General features: G+C 45.2%; 1 protein-coding gene across 2 annotated transcripts in view; it reads right to left on the bottom strand.

Annotated features, from left to right (window-relative positions):
• The window catches only part of vps50 (VPS50 EARP/GARPII complex subunit), a 127,609-nt gene extending 108,693 nt beyond the window's left edge, over window positions 1-18,916 (bottom strand). For both annotated transcript variants that reach the window (XM_004547928.3, XM_004547929.3), the window contains exons 1-2: window positions 18,768-18,916; window positions 18,202-18,270 (exon numbers count right to left, since the gene is read on the bottom strand). In XM_004547928.3, coding sequence (XP_004547985.1) covers window positions 18,202-18,270; window positions 18,768-18,800 — 102 coding nt within the window. In that variant the 5' untranslated portion in view covers window positions 18,801-18,916. The remainder of the gene's footprint in view (window positions 1-18,201; window positions 18,271-18,767) is intronic.
• Window positions 18,917-20,134: the final 1,218 nt, after the last annotated feature.

The raw sequence follows: 20,134 nt of genomic DNA, 5'->3' as shown, positions 1-20,134 counted from the left end.
TGAGAAGGGGTGTGGTCTAATGACATCAACACCCTATATCAGGTGTGCATAATTATTAGGCAACGTCCTTTCCTTTGGCAAAATGGGTCAAAAGAAGGACATGACAGGCTCAGAAAAGTCAAAAATAGTGAGATATCTTGCAGAGGGATGCAGCAGTCTCAAAATTGCAAAGCTTCTGACGCGTGATCATCGAACAATCAAGCGTTTCATTCAAAATAGTCAACAGGGTCGCAAGAAGCGTGTGGAAAAACCAAGGCACAAAATAACTGCCCATGAACTGAGAAAAGTCAAGCGTGCAGCTGCCAAGATGCCACTTGCCACCAGTTTGGCCATATTTCAGAGCTGCAACATCACTGGAGTGCCCAAAAGCACAAGGTGTGCAATACTCAGAGACATGGCCAAGGTAAGAAAGGCTGAAAGACGACCACCACTGAACAAGACACACAAGCTGAAACCAAGACTGGGCCAAGAAATATCTCAAGACTGGTTTTTCTAAGGTTTTATGGACTGATGAAATGAGAGTGAGTCTTGATGGGCCAGATGGATGGGCCCGTGGCTGGATTGGTAAAGGGCAGAGAGCTCCAGTCCGACTCAGACGGCAGCAAGGTGGAGGTGGAGTACTGGTTTGGGCTGGTATCATCAAAGATGAGCTTGTGGGGCCTTTTCGGGTTGAGGATGGAGTCAAGCTCAACTCCCAGTCCTACTGCCAGTTTCTGGAAGACACCTTCTTCAAGCAGTGGTACAGGAAGAAGTCTGCATCCTTCAAGAAAAGCATTATTTTCATGCAGGACAATGCTCCATCACACGCGTCCAAGTACTCCACAGCGTGGCTGGCAAGAAAGGGTATAAAAGAAGAAAAACTAATGACATGGCCTCCTTGTTCACCTGATCTGAACCCCATTGAGAACCTGTGGTCCATCATCAAATGTGAGATTTACAAGGAGGGAAAACGGTACACCTCTCTGAACAGTGTCTGGGAGGCTGTGGTTGCTGCTGCACGCAATGTTGATGGTGAACAGATCAAAACACTGACAGAATCCATGGATGGCAGGCTTTTGAGTGTCCTTGCAAAGAAAGGTGGCTATATTGGTCGCTGATTTGTTTTTGTTTTGTTTTTGAATGTCAGAAATGTATATTTGTGAATGTGGAGATGTTATATTGGTTTCACTGGTAAAAATAAATAATTGAAATGGGTATATATTTGTTTTTTGTTAAGTTGCCTAATAATTATGCACAGTAATAGTCACCTGCACACACAGATATCCCCCTAAAATAGCTAAAACTAAAAACAAACTAAAAACTACTTCCAAAAACATTCAGCTTTGATATTAATGAGTTTTTTGGGTTCATTGAGAACATGGTTGTTGTTCAATAATAGAATTATTCCTCAAAAATACAACTTGCCTAATAATTCTGCACTCCCTGTAGGAAGCAGGCTGTTGGTGGTGGCTCTCAAACTTCTTCTGAAATTCTCTATTTGAGAAGCCAGGCATTTCCACCATTTTTTAATTGATATGTAAATATTATTTATACTTTATGAGCAATAATCAACGTCCTTTCCAGTAATGTGGACTGGATGGAGTCTGAATTATATCACCTTGAAGTGCAATTAGCAAAGACAGCCCTTGTTCTGCAAATGTGCAAAACAAAATCTGAGCAACGTTTCCACCTGCTCCATTTACACCATCACCAGATGCAATCGGTGGAGCTCATCTGACCCTCGCCTGCTGGTGTGGAAACGTCAGACAGCGAGGCCCAGGGCTAGCAGGTTAGCAGTGAGTCATCTTCGCAAATTAAAATGAGGGCATTGAGGATGGGGTTCTCTCAGATGGATGAATAAAAGTAAAATCTGTTTGTGGGGAACACTACAAAGCAGTCTCACAGATAAAAGGTCAACCTATTTTTATCGCCCAGAGTTCCTGCTTTAACGTAGTAAATCTAAACGGTTTATTTTCATTTTAGAAAAGAGCAAATACCATACTGCTCAGTGTAATGCAATTACTGTAAGATGATACAATTTTGGTTCATCTGACATTTAAGTGATATTGCACAGGACTCACAACTTCTGTAATGTGAGTACATTCTGAGAGGAAGCCCTTCATTTATGTTAAGTCGAACTTCTTGTTTGTGTGGGATCGATACATTAAAGCATAATGGCACTAAAAATAGACCAGCAGCTCGGGGATAACGAGGATGGATACGGAAGTATGGGACAAATGCAATATAAAATTCAATATACACCCTTATATGCATACTTCGTTAAACGTACACCTTCTCGAGATAGCAGACACTGATCAAGAAAACCTTGTTACACACCTGCCTAACCCCAAATATGTTCCCAGCTCCTATCAGCAAGAAGCATGAAGCTAGGCGATGAAGTGTGCCACCCAAATAACTAAATATGTTTCTCTGGATGACAGCGTGTCTCGCTGAGTGACATTTATATGAGGCGATGCTGCTGTGCGCAATTTTCAGCAAAATATAGCTTCGTCTAATTCAATTACACACAGAGAGAAACCCTTCATACACTCACACGAGGCAACTGTGAAGATTCAAACCGAGCATTGAAATGTGTTTAATGCCTGTGTCCGTGCAAGTGTGCAAATCTCAAGTGCGCCCATTTCGAGGCGAGTGTGCCGTGTTTAAATCAGGTGAAGGAGCGAGCCGGAGCCCCCCACCCTACCCCTGGGGGAGAGAAGGGGGATGTGTGGGTGAGTGCGTGAGACTGAAAAGGAGGGCTAGAGTTAGGAGATCACGCTCCGCCATCAAAAAGGTGGGTGGGAAATCAGCTCAAATGAGAGAAAGTGAAAAGGGGAGGAGGGATGAGGAGGATGACTCACTGTTAGGAGAAGTTCTGGCAGAAAGAAGACAAAAAAAAGGCAGAGGAGTGGGCTAAACAGAAGACAATGAAGTGGCTCCCGTGAAGCCACTCGAAGGCAGTTCACCTTGTGTCAGTGTCTTTCTCCTTCCCTCTCTTTGCCTCAGTCTCCCACCTGCAGTGACGCGCAAAACTTGAAACATCTTTAAGTGAATGACTCACTGAAGGTCTGCCGTGAGTTAAATAATTCCCTTCGCCTGCCGCCGTGCAGGCACAAAGCAAAACAAACGCCCCCGCGGCCCACACGAGAAACCCGAACCGTGAGCCGCTGTGGGGCTTTGATCAAATTTCACTTTGATGGATGAGAGACAAACAAACAGCCCTTCAACCCCCACCCCGGCCCCCAGCCCAGCCACTTCCACAAATTAATGAAATCTTCATCTCGTTGCGGAAATTAGAAATCTATTTGCATCCTAAGTGCGGGTCGTTTTACAAGCTTTATCCGAGAATCAAAGGGGGATATGTTCGACTGGAGCGCTGGTTGAATGTGGAAAATCATGCTTGTGGCAACAAAATAAAGAAAGAAATAACTGCTCAACAAACACAGCAGCGCTGATAAAAACAAAAAAGATTGAATAAACAAAAGGAGGTTTGTGAAAATCCTGAGAGACACATGGGATGGAAGACAGTAGAGACTGAGAGAAGGGCCAATTATCTCCACCATAGAATCATTCGTTACGTGAACGAATCAAAACGCCCTCGTTGTAATCAGTGCTGTATATGCACGCAAGACTAACTGTGCGCCTGTGTATTCGTCTGCCATTAAGAACAATGTTGTCTTTCGCAGCCACGATCGCACAATCCAGGCAACGCTGACAGCTGAATTTCTGCATGGAAGTACGTGATTATTCTACCTTTCATTCAACACTCTCTTTCAGCCGAAAGCACGAGAAGCGCTCTGTTTTCATGCCATGCAGTGTCTTCACTGTATGAGTGCATGACCTGGCTTTTGAAAAAATAATTACAAAATATCTTATCTACATAACCCGACTGGGTCCTGAAGCCATAAAATGAAACTATAAAAATAAGCTGTTCTCCCTCAAGACATCCTGCGTGAACTAATGAGAGATTATCAAACACGCCCTCCTCACAGATTTATCCCAAAGCCTTGTCTTCAGGAAATAAATACTAGCAAATAGAAGTAGTTATCCAATCAATAATCCCATAATTTTAGGAGAGAACGTGTGCTCCTTTGTGTGCCTGGAGAGAGCTTTAAATCTGGCAAAGATGAGCGGTGGGTAAGTTGAGGGTGACCCCTGCTGGTTGGACATGGTTACTGTATGAATGAAATGCTGTTTACCTCGAACACGACCGAGGCTTCTGGGGAAACAAATTGCTGGTCTCTCAAAAGCAAACCTCATCCTACAACACCAAGTGTCTAATATTTGATACATGAGGATTTGAGACCTTAACATCACTGGTGCGGTTTATTTTTTCCCTGAAAAAACCTGCAGGTTTTAGCAATAAATTACACAAACATATCAGATGTTGCAAATATTAAACATATGATTTTCTTTTCATTTATCACAATGTTCATTAAACAATAAAGCTTTAAAAAATGAAAATTTCTGGCCATTATAAAATAATTCAAGCTTTATAGGTTTAAATAACTGAATTTTGTCTTCAATGTATCACAAAATCACACTGAAATTACCTGCCTACATGTTTCACAGTATGACCAAACCTATAACACACTGTGAGTAATTAGGATTGTTTTCATTATCAGGTGCTTTGAGATTAGGAAATTATTCATAAATTGGTGAGAAAATGGTGAATTAGTTAAAAAGCTTTTGCTAATATTAATTTCAACACGATGCAAACAAAGTAAACAGCTAAATCCGCACATCAAGCAAATCTTTGATTTTTCTTAATCACAAAAAAAGCAACATTCGAGGAGCGTGATTAAGGCTCAGAGACTTTCAAACTTTTTTAATAACCAGCATTTATTCATTTCCTCTGGAAAAAAACAGGGAAATAAATAAATGCAACCAAACAACCAAACCAAATTTTATTCTAGGCTTTGTTATCATTGCAATCACTTAATAGAGATAAAAAAAAACCTGACAGCCCCTTCAAAGAAACCTCTTAACAGTGACTCACAGAGAGACAACAGCTTTGAACAGAAAGGATTGGACAGGGGTGGAAGGTTGGCTTGTTTTTACTGACAAGCCACAAAGCAGCTTAGGAACACTGAGATTAAAAAAAAAAAGAATAAAAAACATCAAAGTTGTTAAAGAAAAATAGCTTGAGGGCTTAGAGCCATTTAATTCTCGTGTGTGTGTGTGTGTTTGTGTGAATAAGGGAGCAGCCAAAAGTATCTTGTTCAGTATGCATCTGAAATTAAAAAGCCCTCCTACTGCAGTTTTTTCCCATTTTATTCAGCAGACAAGCTCTGGTATCCATGGTATGCTAAAACCTGCTTCACACAGGAGTCCATGTGACTTAATTCACTGCATCCAAAAACAACACTAATATAGCTTCTGGGCCAGAAAAATAAACTAAGTAAACCTGCATTCTATCTGAAAGCCACCAGAGGGCGATAGCTGTGGTTGCAAAAAGATCCTGTAGAAGTTTATGGGAAAACTGCTTTTTCACTTTACCTCTGTAAAAACTTTCCTAATGTAATTGTGGGCTGAGTGCCTCATATTAAGTCACACTGAATAAAAAATTAATTCTATTCAATTGAAATTTATTTATATAGCACATATTTACAACAGTCACCTCAAGGCGCTTTATATTCTACAATAAAGATCCTACAATAAGTAAAACCCTCAGACATCCGTCCCCCTATGAGCAAAACCTTGGCGACAGTGGGAAGGAAAAAATCTCTTTTAACAGGAAGAAACCTCCAGCAGAACCAGGATCAGGGAGGGAAAAAAGACACTGTGGAGTGTAAATCTTGGTCAACTATGTTTTTAAAAGGAGCATATTCCACTGGATGCTAGTGGATGAGCAAACAGGACTTCAAAAACCAGTGGATGACATCACAGTAGCTACCGCCATCTTTTATCTTTTCTGTCTGGTTTTTTTGATGGGGTCTGGAAAGATCTGTAATTGTAAAGTCACTCCTGAAAGGCTAGATCTAATAAAGCCTGAAAACACATTACCTTGCGAGGCAGCTGGACTCTCATGAGATCAGCAAGATCAAAACAAAACAATCCATCTTGCACAACTTCAAGTCACGTAAGCAACAACAGGTAGCTCTGATCATTCAGTAATTTAGGTGACACCATCTACTGTAGAAATTAACTGTCCCGAGAAATACAGCGAGAATCTTCTGAACAAACTACCTGCTTTTCAAACACCTTTCAAGGATCACTTCTTTCATCTCATCTAGCGTATCAGTGAAGAAAACAAAACCAACATGAGGACGTCTTGAACTAAAATATGCTAATAGGTTATGATTACTATTGTTTGCCCAATGAAGCCAAAAGCAAGTTACCGATCTCTGCTACAAAGGCTTTGGTAAAAATCTTCCTACCATGGCAGATAAAATAACACAGACCTTGAGCAATAACAAAGACATCACTCAAGATCTCTGTTATTCAAATGCTGTGGCTCTACTGTTGAGTCATAGCTTTCAATTGTTACTCATCACACTGAGGTGGCATCATACTGGCATCTCGAACAGACTGTAACTTGTTAACTTTAAGCGCATGTCTCGCTGTGACCCAGATTTACATGTTTGTAGAAGGTGTTAGGTACACAGCACCAGGAGAACAAAGGATAAGATGTTCTTTGAGACTAGCTTTCCCTGAGGGTAAACTGATGCTATTGCCAAGAGTCTGACCTCCGTATGTGCACATAATCAGCCTGACACCTGCGTCCCTGCAAAAAAACAAAAAGAAAGTGAAAATACCGCCCCCGACGTAGCTGATTTATTTCTTCCCTTTTATGGCTTACCAATCAAAAGAAAAGCTTCTGACATCTTTAAAGGGTTTTGCAAATCTTGTAATTTTTCATTGCAACAATATAGCAAAACATTCAAATAACTTAAAACACCCATTTCCACTACCCCTGTAAAATAACACTGATCCCCAAGCATCTCACATGAGGGCCATCCATCTAAAGTTTAATAACCTCTATTAATCACTAAAAGAAAAGTCAAACTGATAAATTTAAAAAATCTAACAAACAAACTTGCCTCTAAATACTTTTTAGCCCATTTAATGAGGTCATGACCCTGTTTCAGACTGTGTTAACCCACCACTGCCAGACTGAAACAAACAGGCACTTTCATTATTGATGAATGTGTTGAATGGCTGTCCTTCCATTTAAATACTACAAAAGAGAGATCAGCCACAGACCGACTACTGCACATTTATCTTGACCTTGCTTTCAAACCCTCAAACTGTGTCCAAACAGTAACTGAATAGCAGCATTTACTTAATCATCGCACACATCAGGCCTGCCCCGTGCAGTTAGCCAGATGTTGCTGTCAGCATGTGAAGGATGATAAACGATGTGACTCATGGGTACAGAAAATACTATCCATCCATCCATCTTCATCCGCTTATCCGAGGTCGGGTCGCGGGGGTAGCAGCCTAAGCAAAGAGGTCCAGACCTCCCTCTCCCCGGCCACCTCCTCCAGCTTGTCCGGGGGAATACCAAGGCGTTCCCAGGCCAGCCGAGAGATATAATCTCTCCAGCGTGTCCTGGGTCTGCCCCGGGGCCTCCTCCCGGTGGGACATGCCTGGAACACCTCGCCCAGGAGGCGCCCAGGGGGCATCCTTACCAGATGCCCGAACCACCTCAGCTGGCTCCTTTCGATGTGGAGCAGCAGCTGCTCTACTCTAAGCCCCTCCCGGATGGCCGAACTTCTCACCCTATCTCTAAGGGAGAGGCCAGCCACCCTTCGGAGGAAGCTCATTTCCGCCGCTTGTATCCGCGATCTCGTTCTTTCGGTCACTACCCACAGCTCGTGGCCATAGGTGAGGGTAGGGACGTAGATCGACCGGTAAATTGAGAGCTTCGCTTTTACACTCAGCTCCCTCTTCACCACGACTGACCGGTGCAGCGTCCGCATTACTGCAGCCGCAGCCCCAATCCGTCTGTCGATCTCCAGCTCCCTTCTCCCATCACTCGCGAACAAGACCCCGAGATACTTGAACTCCTCCACTTGGGGCAGGAACTCATCCCCGACCCGGAGTGGGCACTCCACCCTTTTCCGGCTGAGAACCATGGCCTCAGATTTGGAGGTGCTGATCCTCATTCCCGCTGCGTTACACTCGGCTGCGAACCGCTCCAGTGCGAGCTGGAGGCCCTCACCCGATGAAGCCAACAGAACCACATCATCCGCAAAAATCAGAGATGAGATTCTGAGGCCACCAAAGCGAAAGCCCTCCGCCACTTGGCTGCGCCTAGAAATCCTGTCCATAAAAATTATGAACAGAACCGGAGACAAAGGGCAGCCTTGGCGGAGCCCATCACCCACCGGGAACGAGTCCGACTTATTGCCGGCAATGCGAACCAAGCTCTTGCAACGGTTGTATAGGGATTGAATGGCCCGTAGCAATGGGCCAGACACCCCATACTCGCGCAACACCTCCCACAGGACGCCCCGAGGGACACGGTCGAATGCCTTCTCCAGGTCCACAAAACACATGTAGACTGGTTGGGCAAACTCCCATGCACCCTCAAGTATCCTCGAGAGGACAAAGAGCTGGTCCAGTGTTCCGCGACCAGGACGAAAACCGCATTGTTCCTCCTGTATCCGAGGTTCGACTAGCGGACGAACCCTCCTCTCCAGCACCCTGGCATAGACTTTCCCGGGGAGGCTGAGGAGTGTGATCCCCCTGTAGTTGGAACACACCCTCCGGTCCCCCTTCTTGAAGATGGGGACCACCACCCCGGTCTGCCAGTCCACAGGTACTGCCCCTGATCTCCACGCAACATTGCAGAGACGTGTCAACCAAGACAGCCCTACAACGTCCAGAGCCTTCAGGAACTCGGGGCGGACCTCATCGACACCAGGGGCTCTGCCACCAAGGAGTTGTTTAACTGCCTCAGTGACCTCGCCCCCGGAAATCGGTGGGTCACACCCCTCATCCCCAGACTCTGCTTCCTCCCCGGAAGACGTGTCAGTGGGATTAAGGAGGTCCTCGAAGTATTCCTTCCACCGCCCGACAATTTTCTCAGTCGACGTCAACAGCGCTCCGCCAGCACTATACACAGTGCAGGTAGAGCACCGCTTTCCCCTCCTGAGACGCCTGACGGTTTGCCAGAATCTCTTCGAGGCAGTCCGAAAGTCTTTTTCCATGGCCTCTCCGAACTCCTCCCACACCCGAGTTTTTGCTTCAGCCACTGCCCGAGCCGCATTCCGCTTGGCCTGTCGATACCTGTCGGCTGCCTCCGGAGTCCCACAGGCTAACCAAGCCCGATAGGCCTCCTTCTTCAGCCTGGTGGCTCCCTTCACCTCTGGTGTCCACCATTTGGTTCGGGGATTACCACCACGGCAGGCACCAACCACCTTGCGGCCGCAGCTCAATGCAGCAGCTTCGGCAATGGAGACGCTGAACATGGTCCATTCGGACTCAATGTCCCCAGTCTCCCTCGGAATGCTGTTGAAGCTCTGCCGGAGGTGTGCGTTGAAGATCTCGCGGACTGGGGCCTCTGCTAGACGTTCCCAGCACACCCTCACTACGCGTTTAGGTGCACCAGGTCTGTCCAGCGTCCTCCCCCGCCACCTGATCCAACTCACCACCAGGTGGTGATCAGTTGACAGCTCAGCCCCTCTCTTTACCCGAGTGTCCAGAACATATGGTTGCAGGTCTGGTGATACGATTACAAAATCGATCATCGACCTACGGCCTAGAGCATCCTGGTGCCACGTGCACTTATGGACACTCTTATGTTCGAACAGGGTGTTCGTTATGGCCAAACTGTGGTTAGCACAGAAGTCCAATAACAAAGCACCGCTCGGGTTCAGATCAGGGAGGCCGTTCCTCCCAATCACGCCCCTCCAGGTCTCGCTGTCGTTACCCACGTGAGCATTGAAGTCTCCCAGCAGGACAACAGAGTCTCCAGGTGGAGCACCTTCCAGCACCCCCCCCAGGGACTCTAAGAAGGCTGGGTACTCCGAACTGCCACTCGGCGCATAAGCGCAGATGACAGTCAGGACCCGTTCCCCGACCCTAAGGCGCAGGGAACAAACCCTCTCGTCCACCGGGAAAAACCCCAACGTACCGGCAGCAAGCCGAGGGGATATAAGAATACCCACCCCAGCCCGCCGCCTCTCACCAGGGGCAACTCCAGACTGAGACAGAGTCCAGCCCCTCTCCAGGAGACTGGTTCCAGAGCCCAGACAATGCGTAGAGGTGAGCCCAACTATATCTAGCCGGTACCTCTCAACCTCACGCACCAACTCAGGCTCCTTCCCCACCAGAGAGGTGACATTCCATGTCCCTATTGCCAGTCTTGGCAGCCGGGGGTCGGTCCGCCAGGGCCTCCGCTCCTGGCCGCCACCCGGCTCACAATGCACCCGACCCCTATGGCGCCTCCTGCGGGTGGTGGGCCTGCGGGAGGATGGGCCCATGTCTCCTCTTCGGGCTGTGCCCGGCCGGGCCCCATGGACTAAGGCCCGGCCACCAGACGCTCGCCCTCGGGCACCCTCCCCGGGCCTGGCTCCAGGGCGGGGCCCCGGTAACCCTATCCCGGGCAGGGTAAACTGTTCCCTCGATATTCTTTTCATGGGGGTCTTCTGAATCGCTCTTTGTCTGGTCCCTCACCCAGGACCAGTTTGCCATGGGAGACCCTACCAGGGGGCAAAAGCCCCCAGACAACATAGCCCCTGGGATCCCTGGGACACACAAACCCCTCCACCACGATAAGGTAGCGATTCAAGGAGGAGCAGAAAATACTAATAATAATAAAAAATGAAACACAGCAATGGTTCCAATCAGTGGGTGTCAGTATCATGTTAAGAATAATACTACGCCAAGTAAAAACTGGAGATTTAATATATCACTACTTAAAGATGAAGACTTTATTAAATACTTTAAAAAGGAATGGACTTCATATTTAGACTTTAATGACACTCCCGGAATATCTGCTTCTGTTCTATGGGAAGCAGGGAAAGCTGTGATGAGAGGTAAAATAATTTCTTTCTCATCACACAAAAAGAAAGAAGAAAACAAAAATATTCAGGAATTAGAAAAAAACATCAAATCACTAGAAGAAGCCTACGCGTCCCACCAAGATCAGGAAACATTGAACAAAATATGCAAAACAAAACTAGAATTAAATGAAACTATTAATAAAAAAACACAATTCCTTATACAAAGACTTCGCTTGCAGAATTTTGAACACAGTAACAAATCAGGTCGATTTCTAGCTAACCAGCTAAAAATAAATAAAGAAAAAATAACTATATGTGCTGCTAAAGATTTATCGGGGAACACAATATATGATCCTGGAAGAATAAACAACATTTTTAGGGACTTCTATGAAACTTTATACTCACCACAAATAAACCCATCTAAAAATGAAATTGATCTGTTTCTTGACAACGTAACTCTTCCAAAATTACTAGACAGTCAAGCAATGGAACTGGATTCGCCACTGACGCCAAGTGAACTCCAGGAAGCCCTGATAAGTATGCCCAATAATAAGGCTCCAGGTCCAGACGGCTTCCCTGCAGAATTCTACAAAGAATTCTGGACAATTTTGGCACCAGTATACCACGGAATGTTGCAGGAAATCGAGGAAAAGGGCAGACTACCACCAAATATGAATTCTGCCAACATTAGTCTCCTGCTAAAACCAGGCAAAGACCCTTTATTCCCCTCAAGCTATCGTCCAATTTCTCTTTTAAATGTAGACCTTAAAATAATCTGCAAAGCTCTCTCAAAGAGATTAGAGAAAATGACCCCCCTCTTAATTCATCCTGACCAAACTGGTTTCATAAAAGGTCGGCACTCCTCAACAAACACTCGTAGATTACTTAATTTAATAGACTACTCATACGATAAAAACATCGAAACCATAATATTATCTCTAGATGCAGAAAAAGCATTTGACAGAGTTAATTGGAAATTTTTATTCGCAACTTTACACAAATTTGGTTTTGGAAACTCTTTCATAAACTGGATAAGAATATTATACAATTCCCCAAGGGCTCGTATCAGAACAAATGACCAGACATCCTCCAGCTTCTGTCTCCTGAGGGGCACCAGACAGGGATGCCCACTCTCCCCTTCACTTTTTGCAATTTTTATCGAACCTCTAGCAGCAGCATTTAGACAGGCTACAACAATTAAGGGCATAAAATGTAAGAACATAGAACATAAAATCAGTCTCTATGCGGATGATGTGTTGCTTTTTCTGCAAAACACACAAACCAACCTCTCTGAGGTAATTACTTTAATAAACTGGTTTTCAAGAGTTTCAGATTATTCAATTAACTGGCCAAAATCTACAGTTCTCCCCATTAACTGCTCCTTCCATAATTCTTCCTCTGCCCCACTGCAATCTGGAAATATTAAATATTTAGGTATTAATGTCTCTCCTAAGCTTTCAGACTTAACTAAACTAAACCACATCCCACTTCTAAAGAAAGTAGAAGGCGATCTGACTAGATGGAAATCTTTACCCATATCACTCATGGGAAGGGTCGCCACTATAAAAATGATGATCTTGCCAAAAATAAATTACTTATTTTTGATGATCCCTAACAAACCATCACAAGATTGGTTCAGATCTCTGGATTCATATATTTCCAAATTCCTTTGGAAAGATAAACCCCCGCGTATTAGCTTAAAAACGCTACAAAGAACCAAGGATAGAGGAGGATTAGATCTGCCTAATTTTCACCAATACTTCTTAGCCAACAGGCTTCAGTTCATCTCAGAATGGTTAAAACACACCTTCTTAGTTGAGCCCTGGCTAGATGTTGAACAGGCACTATGCAAGGATCTAGAGATTTCAGACCTACCATTTATCAGCTCAAACATCAAAAGACATGAATGCTTTAAAAGTATCAACATCAGCTTTTCTCTAACAGCATGGTGGGAGTTTCTAAAAATAACGGAGTCTTCATTAATCCCATGCAAACGTACACCTATCTGGAATAACCCTGACATATTACAAAACAATAATATGATTAATTTCCCAGAATGGAGTTGTAAAGGAATTAAATACTTAGAACATATATTAGAGGGAACAGAATTTATTCCATTTGACAGACTAGTTGAACAATATGGGATCAACAAGACAAGGTTTTTAGAATATCAACAAATTAAATCCATAGTAAAAAAGAAATTTAACCTCAGTCAAGTTGAATTACAAACACCACTAAGTGCGGCACATTTTCTTACTCTTAAATCCCCCAAATTATTATCTAAAATATACAGAACACTTTCTAAATTAGATGAATCAATATCCCTTCCTACTGCAAAGTGGGAAGCAGATTTATCAGTCAACCTAGACCAAAACTTCTGGTCTCAGATTTGCTTAAAAACTTTTAAATTAATTAAAAATCCCAGTCTGCAATTAATACAATACAAAATACTTCATAGAGTGCACTATACAGGTCATCGGATGTTCAAGATGGGCTTTACATCTTCCAACAACTGCTCACACTGTCAAGGCAATACACCAGACAATTACATCCACGCTCTTTGGTTCTGTCCACCAGTGCAAAAGTTTTGGCGCGAGATATGTGAAGACTTATCAAAGTGTCTGAAATGTAACATTCCAACTTCCCCCTTAGTGTGTCTACTGGGCAGCTTAGATAATGTCACTTCAGAAAAGAATATAGCCCATATGATCTTCACTGCCCTATGCATAGCCAAGAAAACAGTCCTCATGAACTGGAAAAATAAAAATAATCTTAATTCTAACCAATATAGAAATTATCTATTAGATTACATTAGTCTTGACACAGCCTCTGCCACCACATTAGATCAATTGCTCTGGGCCCCTTTTATCAGCTCCATCACCTAGTGGGGGTGGGGGGTCATAGTTTGGTCCCGCCTTCACTGTTGTGATTGGTGAGGGGGTAGGGACAGGCTTAGGGCGTCGGGGGGTTCCCCGGAGGCATCTTCCTTGGGGGGCTCAACCCGGGGTAGCGGTCATGTCCGGTTAGGGGCTCTGTTGGCTCTCAGGTGACTGTTTCCTCGCGGCTGCGTGCAGCGGGGCTAGGGGAGGGTCTGTGCTGACGGACGTGGGTTACTGACCTGGCAACCTGGCTGCCCCTGGGTGGGTCCGGGATGGGCGTGAGGTTCTGGGGGCGCTCCGTCTCTGGGCTGGGGCCCGGGCCGGGCCTCGGGGGCTTGGGTCCTGGTTGGTGTGTTGCCGGGGTTGTGGGCGGGTGGGTGCATGGGGGCCCGGCCCTGGAGCAGGGTGCCGCCGGTGCGTCGAGCCGCCTGGGGGGCTCTTCAACTGGTGGGGGGGATGGTCACATCTTGCAGGAGCTTTCTTCTCTTCAGGAACTCTCTGCAGGAGGGGGAGATACAGGAGAGGTGGAGGAAGATCTCAGCCTGGGCGTTTACCGTCTTATGTAGTCTGGAAGATGTGTGGATGGTGGGGTGGGTGCAGTTTTCTCTGTGGTGGGGTTGGGTGGACTGTCCAGGGCTCTGTGGAGCCGGAGGGCGCTACTGCACTGGGCCCCGGTCTGATGGGCCTGGGCCCCCCTTCCCTGGCGGGTCGCGAAGGGTGGGAGTGCCTACTGGGGTCAGCGGGGGAGCTGGCCCCAGGGAGGGGTTACCTGCCCCTCCCTTCCTTCCCTCCCCATCTCCAGCTGCCTCCCTCTTCCCGCTCCTCCACAACCACTCACACATGCAGGGCCTTGGAGTGGGGGTATGTCACCAGGGTGCAGAGGAGGCTACCCCCCCCCCCCCCCCGTCCCCTTCTGGCTGCCTCTGCCTCAATTTTATCCCACAACTTAGACATTCACATTATTCACACTCTCATTACACATACATATAGGATCTTGGGGGTGGGCACAATCACGGAGTCCAAATTACCATCAGGGTGTATACCTCACCCCTGACGTCGTTGCCCACCTCTCAATTTTAAATACACTTAGTCATTGAGGGCTAGCAGGAGGGACTATGCGCTTACCTGCTGCTCCTTGGCAGGTAGCTCCATGCCCTCCTGGGTTTTAATTGCACCTTAGAACACATATGCATCAACACTACAATGAGCGGGTGGAGGGAGGTTTGGAGTCTTCTCCCACCCCCATTCTCTGCGGCCTGCTGGAGCGGGAGGGCTAGTAGGAGGAGTTGGCCGTCCGACTGCGGTCTGGAGTGTGGGGCCTCCCTGCTGCTGCGGAGTCGGGGTGGTCTGCCTCTCCCCACCGCAGGGAAAAGGGTAACACCACCTGGGTCTGGGTGCAATTCCCCCCTCCAGGGGCAAGGGTACCTAGACCCGGTTTGTAGAGTACGCTTGGGGAGTGTGATTGTGTGTACAGCGTCTCTTTATGTCTGTCTCCACGTTGGTTGAGTGTGGAGTGAGTGCATATGAGAGCATGAGGGTGGGAATGGATGTTTGTGTCTGTGTGTGCCCGTATGTCTGTGTCTATATGTCAGGTTGGGTATCAGACGCCACCTCTCTGGGGACACCTCAGGCCCTCCAAGGTTTGGAGGCCTATCTCCACCCACCACCACTTCCCCTGCCGGTGGCGGACTCCCTCAGGTGTCGGTGTGTTGGTGGTTCTTTGTATCTGGGGGTGGGCGTCCGGGTACACACCGGCTCACTCCTTGGCGGCCGCTTGTCGGGGCCTGGGGCTCGCTCGGGCCCCTTTGGAGGTGGGGTGCCCCCGGCCTCTCGGCCTGGGGCTCGGTCACTCAGGCACAGCTGGGGGCCGGCGGAGCTCACGGGCGCGTCACTGCAACTCCCCCTGACTTCTGCTCCGCGGCTGCTGGGCAAGCCCTCATCTGGGACTCTCCTCAGCTCTTACTGGAACAGTGGCACGGCTGCCCCTCTGTTGGTCTTCCATGGTCTCTTGTGTTCTGGGGGCCTCTGGATGTCTGGAGTTTTGATCTCCTCCATACCCACTTCACACCCTGGAGGACGGGGCTGTGGCCCCCCCACACTCCCTAGCAGATCATTACATGGAGAAACCTTTGGAATGCAAGCATGCTGATCCACACAGGTATGCACACATGGGTATTCACAGACGCGGACTAAAGCTTTCTTGGTTGCTGCCTCAAAGCACACTGTGCGCTGTCTATCTTGCGTGCTGCACAATATCGTTTATTATTTAGTAAATATTGATATCTATGACTAGCTAGTTTATTGTGATGGTGCTTTGTTTTCTCTATTATTATGTTACTCTTTGTTGTTTGCTGTCTCCTCTGTTTGTTTTTTTTGTTTGTTTGTTTTTTTTCTCCATACAGGTGACCCAGGAGTTCTTTTTTTTTTTCTCTCTCTTCCCCCCCCTTCTCACCGTCTCTTCTCCCCTTTGGTTTTCTTTCTTTCTCTCCCCCTCTTTCTCTCATTCATTCCCCCTGTCCTATTTATTAAAAAAAAAAAAAAAAAAAAAGACAAAGGATGAACTGAAGCTCTGCCATCACGTAATGTCGCATACTGCTGTTTCTGATGTCATTTAAAAAAAAAAAAAAAAAAAAGTATCATGTTAATGGAGGAAGTTTAATTTTAATTGGGTTATGACGCGTTAAATAATCATGATCTCAGTATTTCTCAAAATGATCATATAATAGCACCTCGGTCTCACTCCTGCAGAGGACTATTTCTCCTGTAATGAAGGAGGACTACTTTTACATGAAGCCTGGCTTGTGTCGTGGCCCCATCTTATTTTCCTGTAAGCTGAGAGGTCCAGCACATTAATGAAAGCAAAGTAAATGAAGCCAAAGTATAAAGCCAACAAACAATGATGCCCTGTGTGTATGTTCAATACACAACAGGCAGGTATTTGCAGTGCACACACAAGAGCAACTTAATAGGTGATGGACAGCGGCATACTGTCTGCTTACAGTTCACACATCCACATGAACACATGCACAGAAGCCATTACTTCGGTCTTATTATCCTTACTGCTTCATAACACACAAGGCAAATAAAGCAGGTGTGATAGGTCTTGCACAGAATCCTCAGTCCAGCACTGACAAACGAGAATGTTACAAGCAAGGAAAAAACAAAACAAGTGTTTGATTACCGCATATCCAGTTTGACCATGTCACCTGACACCAAGGCCAGGAGACAGAGGTGCCCATAGAAAAAAAAACAAACCCTGAAATCTTTATTGAAGACACAGTCTGCTTTCAATCAATTAGACGCATAAGCCCATATATATATTACACACACACACACACACACACACACACTAAGTATGAGCTTATCAGACACTTAAAATCTGGAAGCAGATTTTAAAATTCAGTCGGCTTAATCTTTCCTAACCGCCACTGGTGAACTGACAAAAATGCACTCTCTTTTTAGTCTCATCTATCACAGCACAGCATTAGCCTGAGCAGAAAATAAGCACACGCTACATCAGCACAGCATACCATACAAAAAGAAAATGTAAACGCTAAGTGTTCAAAACCCAGAAAGGTTAAACGTCTTGCTCAGTCGACCTGGCTCATATCTCCCAGCGCTGTGAACAAATACAGCAACAAAACTGTACTCAGAGTCATTTATTGAAGGTCATCACTACAGTGAAAAGCCACAGTGATGCTAAGAATGAATGTAAGTAACTAAATGTGAAATAGAGCCGCTCTGCCTTTTGCTTCGTCGACACTTGACGAATTGAATTTGTGCAAAGGGGATAGTGACAAACGCTTCCTGTGACCAAGCATGACTGAGTGCAATTTGAAACGCTGTCATGCCAGAAATGTTCAAATACTCTTATAACAGTGTCTGCATCACAAATTGAGTAAGGTGAGGAGCACTGACATAAAGTCTGTTTAACTGATATAAACAGGAGCCTTCAGTAGTGCATAACTATAATATAACAACTGCTGTTTAGATAAAGCACAAAAAATGAAATCCAGTGTATAGCTAATGAATCATCAACACATTGATTAACAAATTAAATCTCTAGTAATACCGACAGCCTTGTGGTGCCATTACTACTAACATGAGTGCTGACTCTGGGTAATGACAAAGACATCACTCAGGGTCTGTGTTACAACTTGCAGCTGTGTCCAACAACAGTGCTAAAACAATCCCTCCCTGATGGCGTTCACTGTGACTCGAAAACAATAAAATATGGCAGCTTTTAAAAAGCTGTCAGCAAAACTATTAAGATAAGCATCTACTCACAAAGTGGTAGATGGAGAAACTTTGATTTTATGATGAACACTGTCCATGCATCAAACAGCACATCAAAACAGACAGCTGCAGTCTAAGTCGTCGAAGTTTACCTTGCTCGGGATTCTCAGGTTCTCCACAGGACTGAGGTCTGCCATGCTCTCCTGGGGGCTTTTCAGGCCCTGCCAAAATAAAATCCAAAGTAAAACTACAAAAAACAGGTAGCTTTAACATAACTCTTTGTGTTTTTATTTTTAATCTGTAACTTGTCACAGAACTTCATCAGCACACTACTGCATACAGCAAAAAGTGGAACTGAGGGGCAGATTTCTGAAAGCGATATGCTCTGTTGTGTTCAGTTTTGACCAATTGCCAAACACCACTGCATGTGCAGACTGAGAACTTCCTTCTATCCGCCCAGTTCCCATTATTGTGTTGTTATTGTTATTGTGTTAAACTCTCAACTACCGGGGCGTGAGGTAAATTGCTATGTGCATGCCTTATTTGCCTGAGGGAAACAACTGAAACAGCTCTTAGTCTGGCTGAACGTTTCACTTAATGAACCAAACGATGAGCTGTCAAATTAGCCAGTTAGCTTAGCAGGCTGTCGTGCTAACTACCGGCTCCCGTCAGAGACAAACAGCCGGCAGCGTAGTTTCTGTACACCTGCTGTGCTCACCTGACGGGCCATAAGAGACTTGATCTTCTGCATCGTAAGTCCAAGTCGTATCAGCGGCTAAAAAAAATGAGTAAAGCTCCAACTGTGTCTTGTTGTCAACAGTGCACCTCCATCACTACGAGAAGGAAGCCATAGTTGAGTCTCACGTGACTGGCAGGGCAGGAACCAGAACGTTGCAAAACCTTCTGGGAAATGTATTTTTTAAGAGCCAGAGCTTGTGCTCTTGTTGTCAGGCTTTTCACATGTATAAAAAATGAAAACATCTGGATGAAATCCGAAGTACGTGTTGTTATAAACAGAGAAAATGAAATTAAAAAATAAAATATGATCAAATATAAACAAGGCATCAAAGATTGACTCTACAGTAATGTACTGCTGCCATACGCCACTGGATGGTAGTAAACTAACAGAGATATTAGCAGTCATCTAGCCTCCTTGTGCCAAAAATAACGAAAATATGGGTGCAAATGATAACAAATTAAAAAAAACAAAAAAACCCACAGTGGCTGTATTGTTTTTCCTAAAACTGAAATGAGGCTGCCATGGGACACTGGAATAAAACTGAGCCATCATTAATGTTCATGGCAACACATATGCTTATTTTTCTGTTACATGGCTTTAGGCTGAATCTCTGTATATGGATTTATTCAATACTTTGCAGAAATCTTGAGTCACACCACATTTATTTATATTTTGCTGGAAAACTGGGAAACAGGTGCAGCAGTTTATTGAGGCGTGTGCAAACATACATAGAAATCCAGTATGTAAGACAAAAATAGGGTTTATATAGTTCAAACAAGCCTCAAAGTCAATATTTGGTATTAAAACATTTGTTCTTCAACACACTGTGAACTCTCTTAAGCAATCTTTCTTGTCATTTCTTTAAGTAGTCATCAGGAATAGTCCTCTGTCTGAATGACATTCAAAGCTCTTTTTGTGACTGATAGTGTTTCACTGTGTGTTTCTCTCTCCAGGTTTGCTTTTACTGCACTAGCAGGGTGTTTGGGGTACTTGCCATGCTGAAACATGAAATCTTCACCAATGTGTTTCATTCCACCATGTTGCACGGCAGATCAATGGCTGTACTTTTCTGTGTTCATAATTCCATCAATTTTGACAAAGATCCACAGCACCACGGCCTTAAATAATGCTTCAAACCATGACAGACCCTCTCCTGCTTGCTTGTTTTTGTTACAGATGGCTGTGGACACTCACTGTGGTACCTCCTGCATACATATTGACAACAATATGAATAAAGATCAGATTTGGATTCATCACTCCATAAAAACCTGTTGCCACTGATTTCCAGTCCAGGTCTTGTGTAATTTGGCATTCCTCAGTCATTTCTCTTTGTTGCACTTCCTCAA

Source organism: Maylandia zebra, linkage group LG22 (genome assembly GCF_041146795.1).
Source record: "Maylandia zebra isolate NMK-2024a linkage group LG22, Mzebra_GT3a, whole genome shotgun sequence".
Taxonomy (NCBI): Eukaryota; Metazoa; Chordata; class Actinopteri; order Cichliformes; family Cichlidae; genus Maylandia; species Maylandia zebra.
Note: the sequence above shows the minus strand (reverse complement) of the source record. Positions and strands in the feature narration are given on the sequence as shown.